General features: G+C 37.1%; 1 protein-coding gene across 2 annotated transcripts; it reads right to left on the bottom strand.

The window, feature by feature from the left end:
• Positions 8,021-17,932, bottom strand: LOC109727445 (pentatricopeptide repeat-containing protein At4g14190, chloroplastic). 2 transcript variants are annotated; one of them, XM_020257578.1, is made up of 3 exons: positions 17,461-17,932; positions 8,680-10,048; positions 8,021-8,555 (listed from the first exon to the last, which is right to left on the bottom strand). In XM_020257578.1, exons 1-2 carry the CDS (start codon positions 17,887-17,889, stop codon positions 8,858-8,860), a joined length of 1,620 nt encoding a protein of 539 aa, XP_020113167.1. In that variant the 5' UTR covers positions 17,890-17,932; the 3' UTR covers positions 8,021-8,555; positions 8,680-8,857. The 2 variants fall into 2 exon arrangements, with proteins under 2 accessions (XP_020113167.1, XP_020113168.1); XM_020257579.1 differs by having other exon boundaries at positions 8,701-10,048.

Genomic DNA, 19,525 nt, shown 5'->3' with positions numbered 1-19,525 from the left:
ATGTGGAAAAGCATAAAATTTGAATTGATAATATCATCGCTAATAATTCGCAATTTAACCAAATAGCTTCAGTAATTAAGCATACAATGGAATTCAAATTTTGGGTAGAAAAGATAAAACGTACAAGCCATTTGCATCACTTTTATATTTTTTCATAAAATATTAATAATTACACAGCTGTCTGTAATTGTATGCCTGAAGTAGTTATCTGCCATGTTATAATAGTTTACAAAACCAACCTAGGAAATATGGTAGATTAAAATTTGATTTACGAATTGTATCGAAATTTCTAATTTAAGGCNAGCGTCTAATGTGATTTTGTCAAAGCTCTCTCTCTCTTTTAGAGTGATCTCTCTTTTTGGTGATATTTTGCAAAAAGCACCATCAATGTTCATCTCGGCATTCCATCGAGCGGTTTGATTAGCACGTCGACGATGAAGTATTTCGTCGAATGATTGGTCGGTAAATGAGAGCATCGCTCTCTTTATGATTCGCCACCGAGCAATTAGCGGGCGAACTTTGTTTGAGAGGAGAGCACCGCTCTCTCTCTCGGATTCGTCATCGGAGCGGTTGGCGGACTTGACTTCATTTGAGGGGAGAGCACCGCTCTCTCTCTCAATTTCGCCGTCGAGCACTTGGCGAGCGGATCTAACTTCATTTGAGAAGAGAGCACCGCTCTCTCTCTCAGGTTCGCCGTCGAGCGGTTGGTGGGCGGACTCCGGGTACATCGAGCACTTGGCGGGCGGAACCCGTTTGAGAGGAGAGCATCGCTCTCCCTCTCAGGTTCGCCGTCGAGCGGTTGGTGGGCGGACTCCGTTTGAGAGGAGAGCATCGCTCTCTCTCTCAGGTTCGCCGTCGAACGGTTGGTGGGCTTTGTTGACGACGGAGCTACGCTGGGGCTGTGACCTGACAGTGGAGCCGCGGATCTGAGACCGCGACGGAGGAGGGCCGTGACAACGACGCTCTGCAGCGGTGAAGGGCCACGACAGCGGCGCGGCATCGACGGGGCTGCGGCCTTCGAGGTGGAGCGACGCGGCATCAGAGGGAGCTCCTCGGGTTCGAGCCATCAAAGTCGACGACGGCGCGCGGGCGTCGACGGATCGGCCGAGATCACGAGCAGAGTCATGGGCGGCGGCTCGGCATGTGCATCGACGAATTGGCCGCGGGTGGCGCGGCTTCGGGCGAATCGGGAATTACAGAGTTTGGGGCAGGGTTTTGTGGTCGGAAGAAGCCGGACTGCATCCAGAGAGCGCGCCCATGAGGGCCGCCGAGAGCAGGTCGACGGCGGGGCTGGAGGAAGCGACGACACCGTAGACGGCGTCGGCGAGCATGAGGAGCATGGCGGCCAGCACGACGAGCGCGCCGCGGCCCTTCTTCTCGAAGAGGCCGGCGCATCCGAGCTCGATGACGAGGCGGCGGTAGTCGCGGGAGGCGTCGAAGACGGCGTAGTCAGCAAGGCGGGCGAAGAAGGTGAGCATGTGGGAGACGAAGCGCCGGATGTCGCCGGAGGGGCGAGCTCCTAGTGCCGGAGGTCGCCGGAGAGGTCCACCTCCTCGGTGGAGACGCGGCGAAACTCGGTGGAGCTCGGCGGAGGCGCTCGGCGTCTCCGGCGTGGAGGAGGGAGAAGACAAGATGCGCGTCGAGGAAGCGGAGGCCGAACTCGTGGGTCGCGGCGCGGCTGTCGACGACGGGGGAGGACGAGGCCGCGGNTTTGTGCCCAATATTTATCTAACTAAATTGGATTAGCTAATTTTAATTGGCTAATTGTAATACTACCACATTACTTTCATATTTCGAAAATATTTATAGTTACGCAAATAAATTGGGTTGTTAGAATTCATTCCAATAATTCAGCAGAATCAACCTAGAAATCATGAAAGCTTAGAAATTATTAAATTGACCCAAAACAATAATTTACTTAACCACCAACAATAGAATATTTAGTTTACTTAATCCATTAATTGCTCAAGCCTACCTAAACAGAAAATGTCACAAAACAAACAACTGAGGACCGAACTATAATTTTTCACAAGATAAACTTTTCTCTTACAAGATTTTCCATAGTATATAGAATATTCGTTTTCCTTTCCTTTCTTTCTTATCATTCTGATGCATGCATTCTCCCCAAGTTTGTCTATATATGGCAATGTTGTTTAATATCAAACACAGGGTGTATGAACCTTTAGCTTTGTCTCTACTTGCTTGTCCTTCAACATCAACCATGATATAGAATATTCTTCAACTTGCTATATATATATACACTTACAACTTCTACTAGAGTTATTCTGGCCTATTTACTTTAGGAAGGAGGAGTAATTTTCCTTAGCTCTATCCCCTAATTTTGTGAGGAGGATCCAAAATGATATAGATCCAGACAGTCATATCCATGTATTTTTTCTAGAATAATTTGGGTTCAATATCTTCTACTTTTGTAAAGTAAGGTAAAATGCTAAAATACATAAAACCCCCCTGTCAAAATTTGATTTTTTTACTTTCCCCCCATGTCATTTAAAAACCTACACTTTGCCCCCTTGTAAAATAAAAATATTTACTTCACCCCTTACCGTTAGTAATCCGTTAGGGTTTCGTTTATAAAATATTATTATATATTTTTTATGCCAAAAATGCCCTTAGTCTTCTATCTTGTAAACGTGGTGAGGAGCAAAATGGTGAGAGGCAAAATGGTTATTTTGTCATCACAGTTCACACTGTCCCCTTCTGTGAATATTTTTTATTTTACAAGGGGGCAAAGTGTAGGTTTTTAAATGATAGGGCGGAAAAGTGAAAAATCAAATTTTTACAGGGGGTTTTCTGTAATTTAGCCAAGGTAAAACTATGTTGATGTGAACTCTCATAGGGTGTACTTCTTGATGGTATAAAAATACATAAATTAATATTTTAGGCTAAACAAATATGTTTCTTTCTGTACTAGAACGGTAAACTTAGATAAATAAAAAACTTAAATGTGCAACTAATTAATTATATTCTTTTGGTTTCTTCTTGCCTGACTCACTTAATTAAAATAAATTAATGATCAGTTATCAAAATTTTGTGCAGAGTTTCTTTAATTTAATCTTTTTTAAACTTTCGCTGACTTCGTAGATAAATTTTTAAAACAGTTTAATAATGTAACTAATTAATTACAGCATTTTCGTCTCTTTATGTTAGATGCATTTTATTTTCTATTACTCCCTTAATTAAAATAAATTAGTAATTGGTTACGAAAATTCTGTTTTGTCCAAAGATTTATGTACTTGCTCTATATTTATATTTCGATGACTTTGTCTAAACCTATAAGAAAATGTTTTACTATTTTGAACAAGGTGTCAGCCACCACGAATGACATACCTCGCACGGTTAATCTTATTTTGATTTTCCACCGTGGGGTAGTATTCATGATGTAGATTAAAGTATGTGTATGTATGATTATCAGGTATTGCGGATCCATGGCTTCCAATAAACGCAAGCGTCTATTGTTAATTACCNAGGGTGGTTGAGGAAAACGTGCGTATGGGTGAGGAGGTTACGGGATCGTGGGATGGGGTCGTGGGATGTGGGTGGTTGTAACCGATTTGAGGGAAACGTGCGATGAGAATCCAGGATTGTGGGAGAGATTTTGTATGGTCACGATGGGATTGTGAAATAATGGATGGTTATGATGGAATCGTGGAGATATTGGGTGGTTACGATGGGATTGTGGGAATATTGTGGATTAGTCCTTTCCCTTTGCTCATATTACACCTTAGTCAATACAATAAAATATTATATGATTAAAGCGAAGCATTTTGTAAATACGTGAAAGGGAAATGGCTAATATGCTATTTTTAATACCCGTTCGTATCTACGAGAACGTCCCACTTTTCGTAATTTATGCTCCCGATTTTATCCTTGCACCTGATACATGGATAATCTCATAGACCATCTCTATTTTTATTCCTTTCTCTCCCCTTTTTTTTTTTTCTCTTTTATTCCTCTCTCTTTTTTTCATGCTTCAACACAAGGTATGTTTAATGTGGTAAAAATTATCCAGTAGTTTTTATTATATAAAATGACATGCACTTAAAAAAGAGAGATCCTTTAGACTTGCATCATAATGATGGAAGAATGTGATCAACTTTATAAAAGCCTTCAGATACAGAGTGTCTAATATGTTAGGAGGATGAATAGATTATCGACTTATGAATAGACAAATGGCGTGGAGAAGCCACACTATAGGCCTTATTTCCTGATGTCCACAACAAAGTAAAGTGGAAAAAACTAAAAGTCAGTGAGTGTTTTTCTAGAAATGGATGAAGATAGAAAAAGATCTTAAGAAGGTAAATAACAACATGGCCAGAATGTATTTTAGCATACAGGAATTCGAGGACAGTCTTTCTAAATTCCGACTTATAGTTAAATTTGTGTATTTGATCCTTATTGACAGGAAAACAAGAGATGCTTTGTCAAGAAGAATTTGAGAGTTTAAGAATGCCTATGAAATTGCTTCTTTTTATTTGGCTTGTTCTCAAGAAAGGATCGCCCACTACGAATAACGTTTCGAGAAGGGGCGGTTGGCGAGCACAACCAATAAGCTTTGCAGTAACGCCTTCAAGATTGCGGATCATATCTTTACAAGATGTGTCTTCAGCAGGCATAGATTGGTAATATCTATTGATTGGGTATAAGAAGGGAATCTAGGAGAGGACGTCAGAGACATTTGGGAGAGATGGATGGAGTGGGGTGGCTTCTAGATAGGGACAAAGGCTAAATATGATAGCAGCAAGATTTAGGATATAAAGAAACAAAGATATCTTTAGAGAATCAAACTCCAATTCTTTGCTAGCTGTCAACAAGGTCAGAAAATTAGTGAGTCAGTGGGAGCAACTTCGGTCAACTAGGCACTTCTAGTTGAGGATAGTTTTTGCTCACAACCTGTTGGCTCTCCTATGTTTTTATGTTATTATCAATTAATCTCTTATTTTGTAAAATCCTAAAATATAATTCAAATATCAAATGTATGTCTTAATATAATAGGAAAGAGATGTTCCAAATTTTTTTTGTACTTTCAATCTGCTTACACAAATTACCTTTTGTTAGGCTGCCGACTATAAAATAAGTAATAAATAGTGACCAATGACTATAAAATAGAGAAATAATGGTTGTAGAACCAAGTTATAAAATTAAATTGGTAGAAATGTATGGAAATTACCTAAACTATGGACCATTTGAATTTGGCTATCCAATCTTTTAAAATTTTGATTTTACTATCCAACATTTTAATTATTTGATTTGAGTCGGTCAACGGTACTTTGGCTCCCAAATTTAAATTGATTATTTACTTTAATAAATTTATAGTAGTGAGAATTATATAAATATAGTAATTAAACTTGTAAAAATAAACGATACATTCAAATTTATAAGTCAAAATACTGTTGACCAACTCAAACCTAACAAATTGAAAGGTTGGATGGTAAAATAAAAATTTTGAAAGATTTGGTACTAAATCCAAATGGTCTATAGTTGAGATAAGTTTCATGCAGTTTTACTAATTAAATTTGCTTGAATGTTTCAAAGTAGACATGTTGCACACCTAGGTTGCATTTAGAAATGAGATAATTTTCTCAGGGATAAATTTTTTTAATCTCTAGAATACCTTCATATTCTAGGATTGAGAGGAACGAAAGTATTTTTTTCATTTGACAAGTTTCTAGTATATTCTCTGGAATAAATAAAATGATGTTTGGCAAATTTCTTGAAGTAAGAGAAGAATAGTGGGAAAAGTATATTTTGGATATTCCAAAATGCCATTTTTTGCCCTTATGTATGGCTCAAATTTACATCATTGTATGAAATATGTACAATACTCGATATAAGTAAAAATATAATTTATTTATTTTAATAATTAAATATCTACATTTATATTCCAAAATGTCAAGTTTGCCCTTACGTATGGCTCGGATTTATTTATTTGAGATTTAATTATAATTTTAAATTTAAAGTTATAATACAAATTCAAAATTTATTAATTAAATTTTAATTTTAGTTTCAATATATGTTTGATATTTAAATTTAGATATAGTTTTACATTTGACTTTGAATTAGATAGTAGATTAAGTTTTTCTTAACCAAATAATAATAATAAGTTGATTCCAATTCCAAATCCTATTGTGAATTATTTAAATTCAAATATACATATAAGCAAAAATATAATTTAATTATTATGATTAAGCAATAATAATTTTCTTACAGAGTTGTTGGGAGGGATGGGAGCAAAGCGGCAGGCATTTCGAGGCATCAGGGAAAAAGAGAAAGGATTTTTATTACCCTCTCCCTGGATACATCCAAAGATAAATCCTATTCGAGGGGAGAGTGGAATTATTTTAAAGATAGATAGATAGCATGCTACCCGTTTCGTTTATTTCATTTAGAAATAAACTTAGCTGAAAATGTGAATCAACTAAGATTCAAACTTGAGACCTCGGGTACCAACCACCAAGCCCTTTGCCACTTGCGCTAGAGACGGTCGGTAATTATTTTAACGGGTTATTCCAGAAAAAGTTAGAATGACTCACTTTGACCGGGATAAAAAAAAATCCCGCCAAATTTTATTATATTTGATAGAATAACAAGAATAAAATGAATTATTCTCTAGTAATTCTAATACCAAATGCAATCCTAAAGAATATGTAGCACGACTTGGTGAGAGTGTTGTTTAATTAAAAAAATTGTCCCCGCACAAGAGCTAAACTGCACAATAAAACTGACTTTAAATAATACGAGTATAATAAGATTCAGGGCTTTTTTTGCAAATAGCCCCCTAATAAATTTTATTTGCAAAAATAGCCCTGCCTAAAATTTATTTGCAAAAATGGCCCTAGCCCTGCCACGCCAGCGCCACGCGGGCAGGGCCTGGGCCCGGTGGTTAAGTTAAACACGGTAATTCGTTTACCGTGTCTAAACGCGGTTAACGAATCACCGTGTTCATTGGGACAGGCAAACTCGGGACTGGTTCGGTTTTGCATTAGACACGGTGATTCGTTCACCGTGTCTAAACACGGTGAACCGTTCACCGCGTTTAGACACGGTGAACCATTTACCGTGTCCTTTCCATACTTGGCCAAATACGGCCTGGCTTGTTGTATGTGTATTGGACACGGACTTAGCCATTTTCGGGAGCGCATAATACATTTGTATTGGACACGGTGAACCATTCACCGTGTCCAATACATTTGCTTTCCATGCTGAATGGATCACCGTGGGCAATACAATTGTATTGGACACGGTGATCCATTCACCGTGTCCATGACACGGTGAATGGGTCACCGTGTCCAATACATTTGTTATGGACACGGTGAATGGATCACCGTGTCCAATACAACTACCCACACCTTTAAAATTGCCGCAGAAAAATCAATTACAAGATTCAATACAAGAATACAATACAGATACCTATCAATACACATCATAACACATCACAACACATAACAACAACACAAAAGTAATACACATCACAACATCACAAAATTAATACACATTACAACATCACAACCAATAGAATCTCAATAATATAATAAATACCAAATAATCAAAACAGAATATACAAAATAAATACAAGTTATACAATAATATATAAATATNTCTAATCAAAAACCAAATATGCCCTAGATGTTATTAGCCCGCTTATGTGATCAGTTCTATGTTCTAGTGCAGAATTTGAGGAAAAGCAGTAAATCATCAAAGATTATCCAGAAGTTGGAATATGCAATGGAACTCCCCGAAGCAAATTCTTTGATAGCAAGCATGTAAAGTAGCAACAAAAAGAAAATTAAGGAAATGGAGTATAAATGCCTAGTGTTGTAATTGTTCTCTATAAACTTTAAGAAAGCATATGAGAACAACAAAATGCACACGATTTACTATAATCAAAGGAACTCTTAAGAACAGTTCATATCCTTTACCAACAAAACAAATTCTTCAAAAGATTAAAAAAGGAGGAGAAACGAAAAAGGAGAATAGAAAAACCAGGAATATAACAAGGATATGGACAACTTCAAACCGATTCCTTATTTTGGCTACATTCATCATATATATATATATATATATATATATATATATATATATACATTATGATTTGAAAGTATATCAGTGATCATTCGGCAGTAACAAGCTTCCCACTAAATTACACATGCATAGTAACTACTATGTAAACACGAGGTCCGAAACAAGCAAGCCCACCAAAAAATGACCCAACAATTACAATGAAAGAAATGCTAGGATAAACATCACTCAGCCTCGTGCCGCAAAATCACCTTACCCAATATAGAATGAAGAAAAGCACTCACAATTTCCATTCTCTAGAATGGGAATCAGAAAAGGATAACTACATCATCGTAAGGGGTCTTGCATTTATCTAGAAACCACCAGAAGCTAGCCTTGGATCCGATTTTGTCATGCATTCTTTGTTTTAAAGACATTATTGCTTCGAAGCAAGAGCTCAGTCTCTAGCACATTGACATTGTTTCTCTTAATTAAATTTGTAGGCCCCAGCTTTGCTCCATCACTATAGAGAATACACCCTGCAGATTAAGAGCAGTAAATAAACAAAGCTGTGATAGAATAAAGTTTAAATAAAAGTATTTAAATCTTTATAACACTGATTTTACGTTACTAATCTGCATCTAGTTAGAAGGCTGTTCTTACAAGGTCAAATTTAAATGCTACCGTTGGAAAGGAAGCAGTTGTTCTTGAGAAAGTTGGCACCATGTAATCTTTCCATTCTTTCAGGCCATATTTCCGTTCCTCACACCATGAGGTGCCTTTAACAAATTGTGGCATCATTTTCGGCTTGATATATATATATATATATATATATATTCCTTCAACCCAAATCTTCATACTTGTTTGTGTTCAATCCGGGTTGCTGACCTCCTGTTTTCCTTCCACTGAAAGCAAGGCTAATTAAGTCACAATATCTCCACGAATGACTCCTTTTTTTGTCAGATTCAAGCGAAGAGTATAGCTTCTCACATTTAATAAGAAAGAATCCTTTGCCAAATGCAGTAAGGACTAATTCGTTGGTTCTCATTTGAGCTATGTCCTGCAAGTAACCATTCCTGACCCATTCTTCCAACACACGTGTTCCATCGTACCCAATCTTGCATGCATCAAAAAGGATTCCAATGGTTACAATATCAGGCTTTATATTTTCCTTTCTTGCTCTCATGAATGTTACATCTAACGCCCTGAAATCCTTCATCTTCAGATAAAAATGAGCAAGGATATTTGCGAAAGTGATGCTGAACTGTGCTTTTGCAACTTCCATTTCTCGGACTACAGAATCTATACCTTTACGGCTCAAACAGCAAGCACTTGAGAGGAGTAGGATACACCAGACGAGGTCATTTCTACCGACTGTACCACCAATATCATTTCCTAAATCCTCCAAACAAGAAAATCTATGGTTCTTTATATACACCTTTGCTAATTTCCTAATAAGGCTCTCCTTTAAAAAAGCCTTTGTTTTTAAAACCCTGTTATAAGCCTTCTCCATCTTCTCCAAAATCTCCAGGTCTGTATAAGCCTCGAGCATCGCAACCAATGTGGAAGGCTGTAAATTCATACGCTTAGAAAGAAGAGTTCGGAATGTCCTTTCCACTCTTTCTATGAGTCCACCTCGCGCAAATTCAGTTATCAGTATGTTATAAGTTACTTCATCTGGAAAACAACCATCTGATTCCATCCTTTTTACACACTTACTCATATCGTCATACATTTTGTGACTTCCATAAGCTTGAATGAGCCCATTGTATGTTTCGGATTTTCGAGGAAGGCCCACCTCTGATATCTTTTCCAAAGTGGCAATAGCTTCATCAAATTTCTTCTCTCGAGCGAATCCATGAATAATGGCATTGTATATAGCCAAGGAAGGAATGAGATCATGACTCTTCATATCTTGAAAAGCAGAGACAGCTTCACTCGTGAAACTTCTTTCACACAAAAATCTTATTATTCTTGAGTAGTTGGCTTCATTAATTCGGGCAATCTCGTTGTTCTTCCAGTAATCAAACACCTGGTTTTATAGAGACTAACTCAATTATCACTCAAAACAAATGAAAAGATTTCGGAGTTAACGGTAAGTTCAATGCGATTGATGTGGACTCCTGTAATTAAATTCAAACAATATGCCTTTCTGATTTTTTTTTTTATCTATGATATCAACACCTATTGTAGCAGTGAAACCAAAACAAACAGTTTTCTTTATACATGAATACCCACATAAGGATTGGTGCTAAATGGTGTATCTTTAATCAACAGCAGAATCTAAAAAGCGAGATCTGATTAGTCATTTGATGCCCGTCACATAATCAGAAGCAAGGGAGCAGAAAGTTTGAATTGAACCAGACTGCTGCTACTCATCAATTGATAGTCCTATCCGAGTGATCAATCTACAATAGAGTATAAAGTTGCGATCAAACCAAACTTTTCTACCCATCAGCCCTCTCTTGTGTGTGTGCAAGTGCGTGCATGATGAGTTGTGACTGAGACAACAAGAAAGCCAAGTAAGTTCTCGAAATTATATTTTTAGGCTTAGTTATGGAATAAATTGCTTGAAAGCAACCGCTATGATGCTCTAATTCAAAGTACTTCAGAACTTTCCTCCAATGCTATAAGATCGTGGTAGAAACTGCCATCAAAGGAGCCTCTTGTCGAATGCTTCTCTGCTGGTAGTTGCACAACATTTTAAAGCATCCAGTGTTCTAAATGGCGGCCGCTACAGCCATTACAGCAGCCGCTATAGCGGTGCCATGCTATTACTGTTAAAACAGAATATAACAGACTGAAATCAGAACGGCCGCTATAGCAGCTGCAGCGGCTGCTATGGTGCCTGTAGTGGCCGCTATGGCGGGACAAAAAGCTGGTCCATTTTAGAACTCAATTTTTTAAAGATTCAATAGGTCGGTTAAGTCCTAAAATCACTAAAATCTGAAGAAATTGTCCAGTAGAAGAAATAAAGTATTTAGTAGGTACCAGAGGAACTATTCAATCATATTTTTCACAAGAAACAAGTGAAAAAAAATCATGATTTTATTCATGCCGGGAGAAAAGCAACATGGTGCCAACATAGGTTTATCAGCAGCTTTCAAGGATTACCGCGGCTAAGAAGGGTTGCCATGCTAAATAGAAACACTATTTCAAATACAAATGTAGAGAAATTGAAAGTGTTATACTTCTATATTTGGAACTGATGTGCTATCGCTATCATTTTAAATACAAATGCAGTTAGGGATATAAGCAAATAATTTCTAATGAATCCCAATATGGGTTCACAACGGCCGCAATGGCGCGCCCGTTATCTGCTATCTGTTTTGATATACCCCAAATGTTATGTACCCACTATCCGCTATTCACAACCTCATCAGAAGCAAGGATTTAAGTGTCGTGGCACGGGGTCGTGCCGGAAACTTGCCGGCACGGTACGGCACGGTGCGTGCCGGTCAAAAAAATTCTTGTGTGCCGACACATAATAGCATGAAATATTTATTTTCTTTGGCAACAAAATATTCTAACTATTTATTATATTTTTTTATCACATCTTTTGAACTTTATTAAGGAAATTACTTACTAATTTAAAGAATAGAGGGTTTTGAGCTGTGCCATCAGTACGGGGTCTGTATCGTGCCGGTATCTTGTTGGCACGGTACGGCACGGTGGATACGGCCCGTGCCGATAGGCACTTAAAACCTTGATCAGAAGAACAAAGCTCTATAGTATTTTTAAGATTTTGAACCTATAAAATATCGAAGTGGGTGTGTTTGCAAAACAAACCAAGCCTTAGTCTATTTTAAAATTTTAACTAAAACACATATGAATTATTGTAAAAGACATATTTTTCGCCATTTACAAACTAATACCAGCATCAAATCCAAAATGACGGAATTTGTTTTCCTAAAATCCTCAAAATTAAAATACATAGATGACGCAGGAGCTTTAATATCATGTTTTACTTTTCAATTATTTTATTTATTTTATTTAGTTAGTTGTCATGTGACTAGCATGTGACTTATTATTATGTTTGATGGTTAGGATTTAAAGTTAGCCAATAAGTCATAATCAAGGGCTGCTATTGAGTAGTACCTTGTAACCCTAATATAAAAGGGATGCAAATCAGGTTCGGCCGTTTTTTTGATGATCTTTTCAATATTTCTAAGGAACCAGTGGTTTTTCTAAAAACCCTAACTATTCCATCTTTTTTTCATAGTCCTTGTTAACCTATATCCGATTATTTGTTCGCTGTTATTCCTCCCAACGACGTCAATAGAAACTAGAAGCAATCACTCAATTAAGGAATCAAACAACACCGAAAAACTATTGAAGCACCACCAAACGTTATTGATTCTTTCGTTGGTTGCATCACACTCAGAAGCAAGCACTTAATTAATGAATCAAATCTCTTTTCTATGAATCGATTAGCAATGTAACACTCTGTTATCAATGACATGAACATGAAAAATTAGAGAATCTAACTAAAGTGAACAGTGCAAGAACTAGAAAGTCCCCATTTCAAACCAAATCTCATCTGATTGGACCAAAATGAGGGACTAAATAGCAAATGAAGTTCAATTGACCTAACTAATTGAATAGAGGGCTGAATTTGATTTAATGAAATGCAAATCCTAGAAACAAATACTAACACGATTATGTTAGTTTTATAATTTATTATCATCACCAAGAATTGTCGTACTAGTGGCACAGGGAGTGCCAGTGTGAAAGCGGCCTGGCACGGCACGCAAGCACAACTTGGCACACACCCCATTCATATAGCAGCAGAATCGGCATTGGCTCGTCGGCACCAGCGGCACGGGCGGCACATGCCAGTCGTGCCAAATTACGCCGACTAGCACAACAATCCTTGATCATCACAACCAATAACTACATATCTCCCAATAGAAATTTCAATATGATTGATTGAGCTCTCTTAATTAAATTCAAGCAAATATTCCTTTCTTATTTTTTTTATCTATAACATCGATTCCTGACGTGGTAGTAGAACCCAAAACAAATTGTTTTATTCATACTTGTGTACACTGAAAAAGATAGATTCTAAATGGTGTATCTTTAATTAGTGCATGAGCAGCCCAACATCATAATCTAAAAAGCAAGATCTGGTAAGCTGACAAACTTGCAGCAAATCAATCAAATGACACTCGTCAGTTAACTAGGCGCAAGGGCACATAAAATTGCAACTAAACCAGGCTGCAAGTTGTTGAGTGCTAGTCCAATCCAAGTGATCAATCTACAATAGAACATAAAGTTGCAACTAAACCAAACATTTCTATTTATACCCACTCCTTTCTTTCTCATTTTTATGTGTGCGAACAACAAGTGTTTGTGATAAATTATGGCTGCCAGTCTGCCACAAGAAGAAAGAATGGCAAGTTTCTGAAAGTTATATTCCTAATCAATTTTAACAACTAAAATTAAATTAAAACAAGTATAAATTCTGGTGGAAGACAAAAATTCTTAGCCATTTATGTATTTAGGTTTATTACCAGCATCACATGACTCACATACTAAGATAATGAATTTCTTTCCCACGAAGTTTTGAAGTTAGAATACAGAAAAAATTGTTTTGCAAGCATGCTACTTGGCACTGAACAAGCTGCAAAACATTAAGCATCACAAGACATCATACGACAATTGCTGGCAATCCTCCAAGACTTCTAGTACAATGTAAAGAAGTTGCCAAAAGACCTGGCACTACATAGCATGGCCAGCAAGTGGTGGGACAAACATCTAGTGTCGTTTGGTTCCACATAAAACTATTAAAAATAGTTTTCAAGAAAAAAATGATTTTCGATGGAAAGAAAGTACTTAGTCGTATTTGGTTTCGCATAAAATAAGAATGGTTTTTGAGGCAAACGTGTTTGTTTTGGAGGAAAGAGGGGAAAAAAAAAGCATGAGAGCAAGAGAGATCAAGGTAGATAGGCGCTTTCAAATTTCAATTTGAACATTAAAAACATTCAGAAAGCAAAAAAACCAACTCTTTTCCCGAAAATACGTATGTTTATGTGAAAGCAAACACTAGAAAACTCCTTTTTGGCCCGAAAACATTTTCAGGCCTATTTTACATAAAATCAAACACCAACATAGTGATCCTTTAGTACATATGTTAGCTATGCGCTTTTACATCACTCATCCATTGCTCCCCAACATAGTTTGCAACGAGATATGTTTGTGATTGTATATGCATAGCTAGCCTCTTGCAAATGCAGTCCACTAATGATTTCTTTTTTTTCTGAGTTTATTTTCACTTTCATTTTGTTATAGACAATGTTTTTCTTTTGATTAGCAATTTTGAGATCAAGTAAAGGAGATTGATATCCCCATCTATTTTCCTCTTATGGGCTAACACCTTAACAAGCACTCATATGCAACAAGAAGGAGAGGAAGCCTCCTCTTCTAACCTAGCCTAAGCTAGAAGTCTTCTTGTGCAAGATATCACTCCAAGAGAACTATGAGTTTATAATTGAATAATCCTCATGCTACAAAGGTGCTTTACTAAGTCCCATGAATTACATGATAGGTCATTGAACCATAGGTAAATATTCATTTAGGTCACCAAACTTCAATTTCTCTCAATTAAGTTATTCACCTTTAATTTCTATTTCATTCAGGTCACTTTATAATATTCTGCGTAATTTCAAACAAAACAACAGAGTGATAGCCAATTTAGTTAACATTATTTTCAAGGATGATATAATGAAAATTTTCTCTAAAGATGATTCGACGGCTAATTTAATTGTCTAAATCACCTCTTCGAGATTATATATTAGTTGAATAATAATTTTGACATAATATAGAGTTGAAATTACTAGCAACCATTTCTTAGTAACTGAATCAGTGGCTAACATTATTACTTCATTAGAAAAATTAATTCTTATGAAATAACCTGATTAAAATAGAAATTAAAGTTGAAAATCTTGATTGAAACAAATTAAAATTGATTGAGATAAATGAGATTTCACCAAAAATTCAGTGACACATATGATATACTTTACCCTTCATAAGCCTCTAAGGCCTCTTATTCAATTGGGCGTCCTAATATGATAAGGATAAAAAAAATTGACAAGGAAAGTTTCTAACAGAAATTCTTCCAAAACTAAACATAACCTCCCTAACCTAATTTAAGTAAAATAATCCTAATCTAATAATGAAAAGGCTGCATCCTAATAGGCACTAATCTGTGTCTGATCCAGTGCTTGAAAAGGCGCGCCTCAGCGCCTAGCGCGAGACACGGCCCTCAGCGCCTCAGGGAGCAAGGCACGCGTCTCAGACGCGTCTCCTGATATTTACGTTTAATGGGTCTAGAGTTTGGATTTTTGGGTTTTCGGGTCTTGGATTTTTTCAATATATTCTAAAATATTAAGGAATTGAAAAACTATCCTAATTTGAATGCTTTCTTTCTTCTCTTTTTCTCTTGGTCATTCTCTTTTCCACCTTGCAATGGCAAGAAGCAACACCAAGCACTTTTAAGTTGAAAGTTGAGACATAATACATATAGAGAGAGAGAGAGTCCAGCTGCTATACTCTTATGAGCAAGATCGCCTTCGCACTCATAAGTCGTTTTCGATGATAGAGCTTCCGAATCGACGATCCATACCGTCAAACGTTATCTAGAGCATTTAAAACTTCTAGAAATCAAATTTTATAATTTTTTGACATCATTTACCTAGCGATCAAAAGATCTCAAAATTGACAATTTTTAACGACCGATATGGAATACTTGCTAGTTTAACGGTGTAAAAGAATCGGAATCAGCTGAATTTTTTATAGAAAATTCTATGCACTATCTATATAAAGATCAATAACTCCGATCTTAAATTTAAGGATCAGATCATCCATTTTTAGGATGTCGTTCGATTTTGACCGTTCATTTTATGCCCACTTGATGGACTTTATTATGATTTTGAAAAATTACGAAATTTATTTTTTAGAAGTTTCAAATACTCTAGATTATATTTAACGGAGTGGATCACCGATTCAGAAGCTCCATCATCGAAAACAACTTATGGAAGGGTTCTATACTCATAAGAGTATAGTAGCCTACTCTATATATATATATATATATATATATATATTAGTTTGAGAATATCTATACATGTGATTTCTTTGTCTTTTTATGGTTTGTATGGCTATTTTGGAAATTTTTTAACGTAAAACATCCATTTAAACTAAGCTTATTAAGGGTGTTTTATTTTTATTAGATATGCGCCTCACCTTCTTGAGGCGCACCGCGGAGCGCATAGGCTCCAGAAAGCCTTTGCGCCTTTTTGCGGCTTGCACATTTTCAAACACTGGTATGATATGGAGGTGATTGTAGCAAATACCCCTCCTTGAGCCACATCTTGGCATCAAAGAATGAGCCAACAGTGTAATAGAACAAAATGTAGGCTCATTGACCTTTCATGGACTACCGTCTCAGTTCTCGCTGTAGTTGCAAGGATCCATATGTGTTAAACTTTCATGCTTTTATATGACAAACTATAATGGTCTCTATTCGGTTGTAAAACCAGTTCCCACTCATCTTTTGCAAATCCTCCCGCATGCCTTCTAGAATAGTTCCGGCTTATCTCTTTCAGCCTCTAAACCAAAATATCTGAAATTCAGCCATCCAATACTTGTGTCTAGTAATTATTGAATTAATGCATGATCTTTAATCATTAAACATGTAATGCTCCAATCAGCCGGTTCGTGTTAGGTCTCAACAATAGTTAATAATTTGGATGGCAAGTGAGTAAAATGATGGAGATTGCTATAGATACACTAAAGTAGTGCCCTTTTCCAGAAGGTTCATTTGATTTCGGTAAAAAGGTACAAAACTTATCTGAACTACAAACCATTTTAATCCACTATCTGACCTTTCAAAATTTTGATTTTACTATCCAACCTTTCAATTTGTTTGATTTGAGTCAGTTAACGGCACTTTGACTTTACAATTTGAATGCGCCGTTTATCTTTACAGGTTAAGTTATGATAGTTCATACAATTTTCGCATAAGAAGTTCATTAAAATAGGAAATCAGTTTAAATTTTGAAATGAAAGTGTCGTTGACCGGCTCAAATTGAAAGGTTGGGTGGTAAAATCAAATTTTTGAAAGATCAGGTAGTAAGTTCAAAATGGTCAATAGTTCAAGTAAGTTCGATATGTTTTTACCTTAGACTACTTAGGAAGACAGGCCTTACATTGGAGTCACAAAGAATCACCTAAATTTTGATGTTTCATTGTTTAAGATTTACTGATTCTATCATTGTTACAATCAAGTACTCAATTAATGGATCAAACAAGCCAACTCACCAACTACTGTAATCAATTATGATCAAGAACATGATAAGAAATGAAGAATCCAGCAGAAAAATCAAAGAGCAAACCGAAAATTCTCTTTCCACCAAAGTAAATTCCCAAGGGATCAAGATTCCCAACCTGGAGAGCCTCCCCGCTCCGTCCGCTCTCTGCGAGGAAGGCGACGGCGGCCCACAGCTGATCACTCGTCCAGTCCCCATCTCTCCTTAACATCCGAAGCGGGTCCGAACCCTTTCTTGACAGCTGCCGGAGCAACGCCCTGAGGGTGCTGCTCTGGTGGAAGGTCTCGACGAGGAGGGCCTTGTGCTGCCGCCGGGAGTCTTCGCCGGCGCCGGCCCCGGATTCCCCAGGAGCCCGCCGCGGCGGCGAAGGATGGGTTGGGGATATGCGCGGCGAGGATGAAGCGCGCAGAGGAGGAGGAGGAGGAGTAGGAGCAAAGGATGAGGGGGCGGAGAAGACGAGAGGAGAAAACGAGGGGGAGGAGAAGGAGCTAGGGTTTGGTGGAGTAATGGGGCAGAGGGCGAGGGTTCTGGGGACGGCGACCCACATTTGGCCCAGTTTAGTTGCCTTCCAGTCTCAAAGCCCTCAATCGAGAAGGTCAGATTTTTATTATACTCAAAATTTAAGACCTTTTTTAATAAAAAAAAATTATTAATTTTGTAATTTTGTAAAAATAATTATTTTCTACAATTTATAAATGCAGTTTAAATATTTATAAAATTGATCAAAAAAATTTATATGTAAAAACATACAACACTCGCTGTTCGTTGTATTGGGGAGCGATGCGTGAATCCGCATGTATAAGCGCAACTGACTATATTTTTATTGGTTTCGTCTCATCACTCTTTTTGTCGATACTTGCATAATTAGCAAATATCTTTGTTGATTTCGTCTCACTTCTTTTTTTTTCGGTACTTGCATAGTTATCAAAATATCCTTGTCTCATCATTATTTTTGTATGTACTTACATAATTATCAAAATATCCTTCACATCATTAATAATATTTGTTGTGAAAATCATAATTGAATGTTAAATTCAAAATATGAATTTACAAAATCACTAATAATATTTGTTATGGATTCAAATTTAAATTGTTTAATTAAATAAATTATAATTTGTAATCTTAATTGAATGTTAAATTCAAAATATGAATTTATAATTTGAAGTTATTATAATTGGTTGTGTTTTATGTGGATTTTTTGGGTGTTGGGATTGGGACCTCTTTTAGCACCCTTCTTGCTGCTGTGTTCTCATTTTTCTTTATTCTTTTTTTATTTTTTTTTTAGGCTATGATGATATATAAAAAAAGAGACATGAGGTTTGGATGGTTTGGTCTCTAGGCATCTAGCTCTTGCTTTTCGTTGTTTTTCTGCCTGTCTTTTTCCCTGATTTCTTCTGGTTTTTATCGCCTGTTTTCGAGCGCTGTTGCTCTGTCGTTCTTGCCTTGCGGTACTCTTAAGTATTACAGCAGATCGATAGGTAAAAACAACATTCGCGTGCTTCATTATTTCCCTATCCCCTCCTTTTTTTAGCCCTCCTATACTTACTCTTATACTTTTCTCTCTGCATGTTGGTGTGTTTGATTTTGTCCGGGTCTACGCGTCTGTGATTTCTAAGGTATTCTTTCAATATTTCCCCGTATTTATCTGGTCTGGTACTTTATTTTGTGGATGTTTATCGCCCTTTCATAAGCTTATATTGATTTAATTTGAGATTCAAATTTATGGTGTAAAAGAAAGCTTTATATTCAAATTATATACTTATCTTACACTATTTAAATTGAGAAAACGTTCGATCCACGTGGCGTTCAGGAAGATGTTCTGCTACACGTGGCATTTAGGGACGTTCCCAACCTCTCTCCCTAAACCCTTTCCCTGAACCGACCTCACCTCCCCAAACCCTTTCCTTAAACCGACCACACCTCATCTCTCTCCTCCTCCCTACCACTCTCTCTACCTTCCTGAACCGAACGCCACTCCCTTTTTCTCCCTCGTAAACTGAACGTCCCTCTCTCTCCTTCTGTCTCTCGTGCACCGTCTCTTTACATCCCTCTCTCTCCTGAACCGATCGCTCCCATCTCTCTCTCTTACTCTCTCTCTCTCTTTCTCTCTTTCTCTCTTCCCCTCTCTCTATTTCTCTCTTTCTCTCTCTACAAAATTTATGCCATCCCACCAACAAACCTCT

This window comes from Ananas comosus, linkage group 22 (genome assembly GCF_001540865.1).
Source record: "Ananas comosus cultivar F153 linkage group 22, ASM154086v1, whole genome shotgun sequence".
NCBI lineage: Eukaryota > Viridiplantae > Streptophyta > Magnoliopsida > Poales > Bromeliaceae > Ananas > Ananas comosus.
The sequence above is the reverse complement of the archived record's forward strand: the minus strand, read 5'-3'. Positions and strand labels throughout refer to the sequence as shown.

Bases quoted from the DNA above. Each gene is read 5' to 3' on its own strand.
- LOC109727445 (XM_020257578.1), bottom strand. From the start codon at position 17,889: ATGTGGGTCGCCGTCCCCAGAACCCTCGCCCTCTGCCCCATTACTCCA. The intron at 10,049-17,460 runs GTTGGGAATCTT...CTATAAAACCAG, and splicing joins GGAGCGGGGAGGCTCTCCAG to GTGTTTGATTACTGGAAGAA.